The following is an 11,487-nucleotide window of genomic DNA, read 5'->3' as shown; positions in this document are numbered from 1 at the left end:
TTTTAACCTCATGGCTAAGCAGATGCAAATGACAGAGCTGAAAGGTTATTTTGAGAGAGAGATTTTTGTCTTGCTTGTATCCTCTGAAGTTATCTTTGTGCCCTCAGGTAAGTAGGAATATTACAGTATCAAGTGGGTTGAACAAGATTAAAAACATTCTCATTTTATTTTAATTTATGAAGGTAGGGATACTCAACAAAGGGTTTTTAAGATAATAAATTGTGTTGTATCTCTTCAGATTATGTGTCTCTTCTCAGTGGATTTGGAGGAATCAAGCTACCACTGTTATTTTCCCAAGAATTAAAACAGCTACACATAGATTGGATTTCACTGGGAGAGAGATGTTAGTCAAGGATGAACAGATGGGGAAACATGTAAGAGAAGTTTTCCATTGCAACACGAATTTTCTATTGCAATGTTGTGCTTTGCCAAGTGAAATCCGAGCGAAGCAGACACAAGATAGAAGCTATCCACAGACCGAAGAGTGATTTTTCACAAAAGTGGCATTTCCAGGTTAAAACAAATAATTCTATCTCTAGTGTGTATTTCAATACATTTCCTAGAACCTCATGGAAAATGTCTAGTCTGTTCCCTAGCAACTCCATCAGAGAACTCGAGTGAGATCGATTGTCTTTGCAGTTTTCAGTGTACACGTCTCACGCAGATGGGCAACACAGACCATTTTTCTTATCTTGCAAATAATTTCATGATGCCACTGATTCTGGGCTTATTTCAGACTAAAGTGGGTAGGGCATGGACTCACAGCCCATGGTGACTGGTTTAAATTAAATCACGATCTCTAAAGGAAAAGGCATGGGTTTAGGATTGTCTGTTTGGTCGGCAAAAATCTGAGTGGCACTAATGTGTGCAGTGTGGGCTGCTGTGGCCTCTGAGAGGCTTCTACCCGACATCACAAATCCCCTGCAAGGATGCTACAGTGGGAACCAGGACTGAAACTGCTTGGGGAACCTGAGTTTTCTGGCCCTTGTGCTTCCCAACTTTCAGTCTTAATGAGAGGAATTTAGAGATTGTACTTTTTCACCCTTAAAATTAAAATAGGAAAATACTAAAAAGGAAGGAAATTCAAAGAGGCAAAACTTCACCATATATTTACGAAGCATTAGTCATTGCTGCAGGGCATTTGAAAACTACAGTGAATATACTCAGTCCCTAGACAAACGTGCAGACACTAATTCTCATTACAGTGAACAGAAATCACAACCGCCAGAGGGTAGTGGATTCCCTTAGAGGGAATGTTGGTTGAGTCGGTGTTACTGAGACTGCTATTAAGGATGGGCTCAGGTTCCCCAAGTCCTACGCCACAGACAGAAACGGAGACGGGTCGGACAAGGCTCTAGTTTACAGACGTCCTGAGTCTAATCAACTCTAAATTATGAGAAATTTAGAATATATTCAATTTATTGAAATACAATTTTAATTTTGAAAGTCAGTATGCTTACAAAGGTTTTTTTTTTTTTTAAAGTCTAAAATAACACAGCACAGGAACATTGATAGTCATTCTGAAAATTTAAAACCCTAACTGACCAAGAATGGAGTGAGGTAGGGTTTCCAATATATGAGAACTAATTGCCAGTTTTATGAACTTAGAGAATAACTCGAATATAGGTCAGCTAATTTCTCTAGAAATGTAATTTAAAACTTTCTCGAAGGTATTGCTTCTAAAATGTTTATTCTCAACCATGCACATATGAAAAAGGCTGTTGGCCCACTGACCAGAGATGACTCTGCCACCAGGAGACACACAGTGAGAAAGGGCTCAGACATGAATGGTAAACACATTCTACCTATAAGAAATGTGACTAACTCTACAAGCTAGATACCGGTTCGTTTTAATAAATTACAAATTTAAAAACTGATGTTACTAAAATAATAAACGTTTGTACCTCTGATTATTTGACCTCAGAATTAACCATTATAAATGAAAAATTAAAATAAATCTTGTAAGAAGAATGTCACCCTTTCCCCCAAAAGTCATTGACTTTAACTTTGAAAGTCAGCATGAAGAAGAAAGTCATTTGGGGAAGAAAAAGAGACATAAGGCTCAAAGAGGAGAAGGAACTAATTTCTCCTATTCTCAAGAAACAAAAAAATATATAGTAGCTTCAATTTGTAGAATGTCTTTCAATAAAAAAGTCAGATCAGTTACATATGCATTATTTCCTAAACCCTCACAACAGGTGTAAAGCAGGAAAGTTGTTACTATTACTTTCAAATATAATATCTCATTATAAAAGATAATAAAATGCAAATATGAAAGCTACAGAAAACCAGACTCAGCCATATTTCTAGTTCTATCAACACAATCACTATTAGCATCTGAATGTGCTTTAGGATTTTATTTTTAACTCTATTTGGCTGATGCAGAAACTGAGGAACACCAAGTGACCTGTCCTTATGGACGTAGAAGAAAACCTGCCACCTCCTACAGTACTGCGAAGTCCCCGGGGCTCTGTGCTGCCCAGGCAGGCGCAAGGGGCCTGGACTGCCAAAGGTGACCACCACTGTCAGTAGATTTGCTGCCTTAGCCCTCTTCTCGCTTCTCTCTCTGAAACAATAGTGAATATGAAGGGCTGGGCAGCTAGGAAACAAAGTACATTTCTAGTCTAAGTTCCCTCCTCACCTAAACAGGGCAAGTCTGGTAAATTAAGGATTTGTTTTCCCAGAGGTCTGAGGCTAAACCTATTTATTTAAAATCAAGTAGAAAAATTTTGCTAGTGAACAAAATAAATATCTACTTTCTAATATTTTTGATGCTTCATAAATTAAAGATTTTTCTCCACCTGAGACTATACTATTGAATTGTCGGAAAAGTCATGACGCATTTTTGCAACGAAAAACATAGAAAAAATACGTCATGACTTTTCCAACAACCCAATAAAATAGCCCTAAAAATGGATGAATTTGGAAACTCCCAATAAGCCAACCATAAAGCCTCTGCATTAAGGTCAGAGGCCAGGACTGGTCAAGCTTTCTCAGAAAAGGCAAGGGAATCCTCAGTATATCCATGACCCCTGACCCCAAGGCTTAACTGGAGTCAGACTATTGGGCGAAACAAAGAATATATCCTGAAGAATTTGTAAGCCCACCAAGGGTGGTAGGTAGGCCTGTTGTCAACATCAAGTTGAAGCTTGCACCAGAGGTCACACATAACTGCAAAATCTGACCACCAGCATCAGCACTACAAGGGACGATGATAGGATGGTGCCAGCAACATCACCCAACCCCCAGATTTTCCAGGGTGCCATGATGCATGACTCTGGTCATTCTCCTGCAGCTAAGCAACTGATGAGGAGGAGAAGCAATGGTGGAACTGTGGATGTAACTTGCTTTCATGGAATATCAGAGCTCAAAGAAACCTTAGGGGTCTAGTGATTTTCAAACTATTGTATGTTTAGCAATAAGACACTTTTTCCCCTGAAAGGAAACTTTAGCTTGAAATCCAATATACATACACTGCAGGGGCTAGAGAAACTGCTCGGCTGAAGCGAGGGGGTGGGAGTGACCTCTAGCGTCGCATGTGGTTTTCGCTCACCTTCTATGCAGGCAAAAGAATCAAGGGCTCTGGAGAATGTGGTTGAAATCTGCTGCTTAAGTCCAACACCCCCTTGCGCAGAGCAGGGAACCCAGACATAGAGAGACTCTGGGTGAGCTACAAAGAGTGTTGACAGACCTGGGTTCAAACGCCAGCTCTGCCGCTTACCGGCTGAGTACAAGCTTAGGAAATTACTTAACCTCTCTGGGCCTCAGGTTTCCTCACAGTATGGTAATAAAATATTTACCTCAGATCGTCAACAGTGAGCATCTGAGACGATGTACGTACGAGAAGTTCTCAGTAAATGTTCAACTGCTCCTAGTTTTAAGGTGTTTGTCTCAGGCATATAACTAGATAACAGCACAGGGAGGGCTAATCCACCGGAGACCTTGTAATTCCTTCATCGGCTCACAGATACTCTTCACTCAGTCATCTCCTTTCAGGTTAGATTCATTCAATCTGTGTCCTTTAGTTGGGGAATTGGCCCCACACAGAAAAACAAACACAAAACCAAAACACCCAAGGAATGAGCAGCAGGAATGGAAGTGACCTGTGCTAAAATAACCACCTGAAGAAATATTGTGCCTACACCAGAAAAGAAACTTGCCAGTGAGTACCATTTCTGGTCCTTTTCAATGATCTTTCCTTGGCATTCTCATTAACAAACCTCTTCCTCATCCCAGAATCCCTCACAGTTGGTGGCAGATATGCCTGCTGTCACTGACAGCATGTGTCCGGAATCCCATCACTGACTTCTTTCTGGGATGTCACCTCCTTTCCATCAGCAGCGTCCATGTTCCAATCCTGTCTAAGATTCCTGCCCCTGGGCTAAGATTCAAGGATTTAGATCCGGCCTTACTCAAATGTCACAATTAACAGACAGAGGTATAGGGTTGCCTCACTTGTCTACACACACTAACCTTCTGCAAATAACTGGGCTGCTTCCACTGTGCAATTCCAAATGCAGCTAATTTGAAGATGCCACATTTATAGGTAAGCCACATCAGAGCCATTCTACCAAAGCACATAATAAAATGCCTCATGAACCTTGACCAACCCTGGGGCAGATACCTTGGAATGCGTCCATGGAGACTTCTAAAGAAAATACAATAAACTATAACAACTGAAACAATTTTAAAATTGCTTCCATCCCATTGAATTACTTTATATGTAATAATTTAACTAAAGCTGCTCAGCAACCACATTCCACCCATATGAACAATTATATAAGCTGCTAACCCTGACTTTGGCTTATAGTTTCAAACTGTGATTCTATTACAAAGGGCAAAAAGTCCAGGCCTAGAGCACAGCTGTGATTTTTCAGTCTCTACAGGATGATGTATTATTGTCAATTAGATATTTAGCTTAAAAAAAGACGGAATTCAAGATCTCTATGACTTATGGGTGGATGTGTGTAGATAAGTTATGGATAGAGACGAAAGCAGGAAAAGCTCACGAACGACGAGGAATTAACCGTTTGCTACTGGGAAATCAGTGACTGTTTTGTTACCCAAATATTAAATATAATGCAAATAAGGAAATGTAATGTTACAGGTCCTCTGTTTTTTATGTATCAGTCTTTTTAAATGTCTGATTCTAAGTGGAAAATTTCTGCAACTAGATTTGTGATATATTTTCCGTGTACATCATCAATAAATGTAGTGTGCCACGTATACCCTCAAAGCATCAACCCTCTTAAGTGGTGAAAGAAATGTAACTATCTAAGTGGGCAGGAGTTATTTTACCCTTCCCCTAACTTAGTATCGTATTCCTAGATGAAAATTTCCTCATTTCCAACAAGTTATTCCTCATCCATTCTGTGAGAGATGAAGTGTACAGGGAGACTGCCAATTGCCTTCCAAATGGCAATTTCTGGTTTTCCACTAGAATATTCCTTCCTTTTTAAACATATCTTGTTAAAGAAGTTCAACTCTAACTAAAACTAACCAGCACGCTTTTTCTAGTAGCAATGAATTTAATGTAATAACTCAAGTCATCAGTAAAATGCAATTGGATTATCCATCAGGATGGATAGATACTCGTATGTAAACACACACAGACACACACACACACACACGATGCACATATATACAGTGTAAACTTGAAAATCATCTCAAATCTTAAAAACAATTTCAAAATAGCCTAAGTGATATATTTCTTACTAAGCATAGTTAAGAGGGATATTGGCAAAAAAGGTCATTTACTCCTTGTAATTCAACCTTCTCAGGAATTGTAAGTTGCCTATTAGTGCTAGGGGCATAAGTCAGAAATTATAATAAATTTTTCTCTGCACATTTATGATAATTGAATTTCCTTTTGCCCACCTTAAAAGGAAATCGTAATTACCAATCTTTACTCACAATAAATGGCAAAGTACATTTCCATTTCATGTTGTATTACCATAAGCCAAAAAAACTTTCATGAATTTAAAATAGCACAGGGGATTACATCATAACTCATTAATGCTTTCTAGCACAGACGTGAATAATTTACCATCTGACTTGGTATGACAGTTTTGATTCACACATGGGAAAACTTATTCACCAATGACAGAATCAAATTATTTTTAAAAAGCTATGGGTATAAGAAATTTCACAAATATTGGAAGCCAAGAATGTATATGAAATATTAAAATGTACACATATTATAGAGATACAGAAGTTAACATTGTTGAAAGACATTTGAACTGATCACAAAGACATTTAGTCCATATGTATAGATTACACTCTTTTAATAAATGAACATGTACTCTTATTATTGATATTATAACTCTGACTTAAAGATGCTTTAATAATTCCTTTTTGCTCAAATGAGATTAGAAGCCCACCACTAATCCCTCACCTTTGAACTTCACCAAACTAAAAAACAGGAAGATGAAGGAAGGAAGGAGAAAAGGAAGGACTAACCCCTATCATTGAAAAGTAATTCCTTCACATATTCAAAAACAGTATCTCATGATAGAGTCTGTAGTTACTTTATCCCTGGAACATTAGAAAAATGGAAGAAATTGCAAGAAATAGAATTTGTTTATTTCTCTTTATCATAATAATGATAAACTTTTCAACTTACCCACAAATTCTGAGTGGACTGGCTTTTGTCTCCCTAAGAAACCATCTTATGTAACTAATAGCAAAGTCTTTAAAAGCCCCAAATTGGCTGAGGCTGGGGCTTAGCTTGCACCCAAAAAAGTAGCAAACTAGAGCTGGGCTGGCTATCGGAACTTGCCAATGCGTCTAAAGCAGACTAAAGGGGAAAATGTAAGTGCAAACAGATAACAAACCATAAAGTAACACACAAACATTATTATTATTAATGGTAATGATTAATAATAACAATAATTAATATTTTCAATGCCGATTATTTTGATCCACATACCCAAAATGCTATTACAGGGAGTGAAAATCAGCAAATAAGTTGCAAACTACAGATCTGCTTCGCTTAAGAATTTGGATAAGGAAAACCATCAGCTCCAAAATTCTACCCTATGGAACCTAAAAGAAGGGGGTCAATGAAGCCTCAGCAATTTCTGCTCTTGGAGTAGGGTATCAAGCTGCTTAATTTGTTTTTCAAGTTTGGAATTACACAGTTATTTCAAAACCTTAAAGAAATGGTTTGCCTCAGAATTGACCATACTGCTTTAAGCCATTTTTATTTCATCACAATAAAGCAATTTAAACTAAAATGTTATATAACTTACTTAACATTATTCCTCAAGGAAGACTGAGATTAAAAAGGATGTACAAAGCTATACATCTATTCAGTGGATTCAAATACATTTATTAAATAAAATCTTTACCAAAACATGGTTATTTGGGCAAATTTGATGTTACCTCTGGTACTCCTAATTTTCGGCATGCTTCCAAAAAGTTTTCCACATTTCTTCTGCATTTGGCCATGCTAAGCTTGGGCTATAAATGCAAATATGCAGAAATAATGAATTATTAAAAGAAAAATAATTTTAATAACATCTTAAATTTTACACTTTCTAAATGGCAAAAGTAATACATGTTTACTGGAGAAAAAAATATATAAGTAAATAGAAGACAATAAAAACTTATCCAGAGGTGTCCACCTAGAGAAAAGAACTATTAATATTTTAGATTATATTTTTGCAGATGTTGTGTGCACATATTTGTGTATACAAAGACATACATATTTACCTATGTATGTACATCGATACATGTCTATATGCAGAATTTCTGCATATATGTATGTATGTGTCTGTATATACATATGAGTATATATAAATCTGTATATATACACACACATATACATACATACACACAGTTTTTATGGATCATACTCTAGTGTAACCTAATTTACCACCTAAAAGTACACCATAAGCATCACCTTTTCCCATCAGCAAATATATTTCTATCTGAAGGGTTAAATTCACCAGGCCAATTAATCTCCTTCCCATTAAAGCAATGGATTTACTAATTAGAAAGAGGCAACATCAAGGTAAACAGCACTAAACAAGGTGATGTTATGGAGTTAAGCAAGGGCCTCTCACAATGGACTTGATCCTGCTAGGTGACCTTCAAGGTATGGGATAGGTAACAGGTGCGTCTGAGTCACACAATTTTCACATGGTAAGTTTTAAAAGCTTTACTGCTAAATTTTAATATTCCACTATTAGTTCTTTTAAAAAGGGAGGCAAGAAGCACGACTGACTCCAACAGTGTAGGTGTAGGGGCAATGTTTTATAAAGACTGACCTTACCCTGTGAATAGCAAGTGAGAGCGAAGTAAGTCATTCCATCATGTAGGGACCCACACCAATCATCATAATACTAAATTTAGACAGGATTTATTGATAAAAGAGACTTCTTTTCTTGTCCCCATTCCCTCCGCCCCCGACTAAAGGAAAGAAAGCCTGCTTCCATGTGGAATAATTTAGTTTGGAGGCTAAACATTCTCCATGTTGGCTGGAGAGGAAATGGTGCCCCTCAACACGAGGCCTGCAAAGACGGGGTAAGAAGCTGCCCACCTGGCATGTCTTAGGACAAAACTCCCCCATTCAGCCTCCTGCAGGGAGAAGGAAATGGGTAACGTGACATGGGGATATCAGGAGAACACGTCCTGGTCTAGTACACACGGAACCAATAAGGAGATGCCAGCATTTGTCTCTCTGAGCCTCTGGGCCTATTATCATCCTTCATCTATTTATAATTTAGGCAGTCTGTTCTCAAACTCCAAAGATGCTCAACACCATTCAAAATACTTATGTCAGCCCAGTAAAGCCCATGAAAGTATGTTTCAAGCTACATAAAGAAAATGTCTCACCTTTGGAAGTGAGGGAGGGCCCATCCTAAGATTGTTGCGCAGTTTCAGTTAGAGAAGTACTGGCTACTAGCTAGAGGTTCAACCTCCCCGTCATTCAAAGGATCAAAAAATACATGAATTACACGAACTGGGATGCCAGTGTTTAGCTCACCAAATTGTCAAAGACTGACAAAACCCATCTTAAGAAACTGCATAATGACAACAGTGATCCTGTTTACCACTATATTTCCTCCGGTTGGCATAAAAAATGGACAGTATTGGTTTCATGAATGAAACATTAGAATGCTTAATGTCGGCAATCACATGGGTAGAAAAAGTACTCCCATCCATGGCTGACGGTGCAAATAGGATCTTATTCAGTTAACTGTTTACTATGTATGTGTCAGACGCTCTAATTGGTGCTAAGGATGCACCCGTGGAACTGAAAGATGCAATCCTCGGGGTCACTTAGTTCCAGTTTACTTGGCAATCTTAACAAGCCTAGTTAAAAATATTAACAAGTTCAAGGAAATTATAGTATAGTATGATATAGGTCTTAGTTGTGGGGAGATTGTTATAAGGAGGAAAAAAAGAAACAGACTAACTCAATCTTAAGTGGTCAAGAAAGTTATGTCAACATTGAAGCGGTGAAGGAACGAGAGCTAGTGATGCTGTAGATGAGGAGATTCGGGGGAGAGCAGCCTCCTCGTTTAGAGAGAGCAGCCTGTGCGAACACTGGAGTGGAGAGTGGCATCACAGGCTGGGGACAGGAAGCAGGTGCCACGGCCACAGTGTGGCTGGGCCTGGTCAAAGAGGCTTTAAGATGCTCACTGAAGAATTTTTGAAAAGTGGACATTTAGCAGCAGCTTGCATTTCTAAAAAGGAAAACTACAGTATAATAACATGCTAAAATATGTTATAATTATTAAAATGGATATTTATGAAGAATTTTAGTGACATGGGGAAATAGTTAAGCTTTAATAAATTTTAAAAACTACTAAATTATATATATGTGTGTGTGTATGTGTGATATATACACGTCTGTGTGTGTGTGTGTGTGTGTATACACACACACACACACACACACACACACACACATACATACATATGATGCTCACAATTCAAAAACAACTCAAGGGCCGGCCGAGTGGCGCGTTGGTTAAGAGCTGGCTTGGGACGCCAGAGGGCCCCGGTTCGGATCCCACATGAGGGCCAGTGACACCGCCCTCCACAGCTAAGATGCTGAACAACAGCTCAACCTGGAGCTGGGCTGCCATGAGTCGCCGGCGACGGCTAGGCTGCAGCCCCTGTGACAGTGGGTTGCCATGGGCTACTGTGTGTAGCCAGCAGCCAGCGTGAGCGGCCAGCAGCCACCGTGAGCAGCTGTCCAGATGCCGGCGACTGATCTACCTCACCTGGGAAGAGCGCAATGATGGTGTCAACTTGGGCCAGTGAAGCAAGGTCCTCCACAACTACACTGAAGAACAAAAGGACAGCAACTTGTCTGTTACCCTTCCCCCAATTCCCCAACAAAACCCTTTAAAAAAACCAAAAACTCAAATGTAGAAAGAATACTAGTTGTATAGTACCCAAAATGTTAACAATGATTATCTTTGGGCAGTGGGATAAAAGATGATTTATTTTTCTTGCATTTCTGTATTTCCTCTTTTTCTCCAATTGGGCATTATTTCTCGTTATATTATCAATTAAAAAAATTTAATTTAAAGAAGAATAAAGGTAAAAGCCAAAGAATTCCTGACAAAATGTAGCACTTTTTTCCTGAAGAATAAATATACAAATGTATATAGATTCATGATTCATAATGTCCTCTTACACTTTGTAAAATGGTAACTGTACACTTAAAATGGAGGCCGAGGAGTCATAGTTTCTCTCTTATAATTTGGGAAAAATTATTAAATGAGAATTTGGCACACAGCTCAGACAACATTATGGTAATTTGAATCCCATCTGTAAAAATATACTGGAAAGTTTGATATTGAATTACAGGACAGAATTTACTGTCCAACCTAGGGCAGCTAGAAGCACATTTGAAAGAGAAGACAAACAGATCTTTTCTTCCCCTATGTGTTCTGACACAAAAAGTGATCAAACTTTTCAAACAAAAAAGATGTCCAATAGTATAGAAAGGAAACCGATAGCTGAAATGGGATCATCAGCTAAGAAAATAGAAAAGACATCAGAATAATGCCAGTGTGAGGCATTCCTGGAGGGCAAAGGAGGGTGCAAATGCACTTCCCAAGGGCTTTCCCCTAATTCACTTCTCACATGGTCCTCTTATGAATATCACGCCTTGAGATTAGGGGCTCTGAATTGTGAAAATATGATATAAACACTAATGATAATCATGGCACACATTCATGTATGTATCATATGTAGTCCCTCATGTCATCCTCACAAGAACACTTCCATGCTAGGGAAGAGCAAACTGAGTTAAAGACAGGTTAAATAACTTATGCAAAGATGTATGCATGTAAGTCAATCTGGAATTTGAATCCAAACCTTATGTTCTTAGCACCTACACTTCCTGCCTCACCTAAAGAACAGCAATGTGGGTAGAAATTCTCCTTTCTTCTCTACTTGTCTGAAGCCTACGGAGGCTTCAAAGATAAGCTTACCCTTAATTCTCACACCCTCATCTGACTGACCATA

At 38.5% G+C, this 11,487-nt stretch overlaps 1 protein-coding gene across 6 annotated transcripts in view; it reads right to left on the bottom strand.

Annotated features, from left to right (window-relative positions):
• Window positions 1-11,487, bottom strand: part of LRCH1 (leucine rich repeats and calponin homology domain containing 1) — a 206,940-nt gene that overhangs the window by 11,968 nt on the left and 183,485 nt on the right. For all 6 annotated transcript variants that reach the window (XM_019658684.1, XM_019658686.1, XM_019658683.1 and 3 more), the window contains one exon: window positions 7,384-7,461. In XM_019658684.1, the coding sequence (XP_019514229.1) occupies window positions 7,384-7,461 (78 nt within the window). The remainder of the gene's footprint in view (window positions 1-7,383; window positions 7,462-11,487) is intronic.

This window comes from Hipposideros armiger, unplaced genomic scaffold (assembly GCF_001890085.2).
Source record: "Hipposideros armiger isolate ML-2016 unplaced genomic scaffold, ASM189008v1 scaffold_287, whole genome shotgun sequence".
In the NCBI taxonomy this organism is placed as follows: domain Eukaryota; kingdom Metazoa; phylum Chordata; class Mammalia; order Chiroptera; family Hipposideridae; genus Hipposideros; species Hipposideros armiger.
The sequence above is the reverse complement of the archived record's forward strand: the minus strand, read 5'-3'. Positions and strand labels throughout refer to the sequence as shown.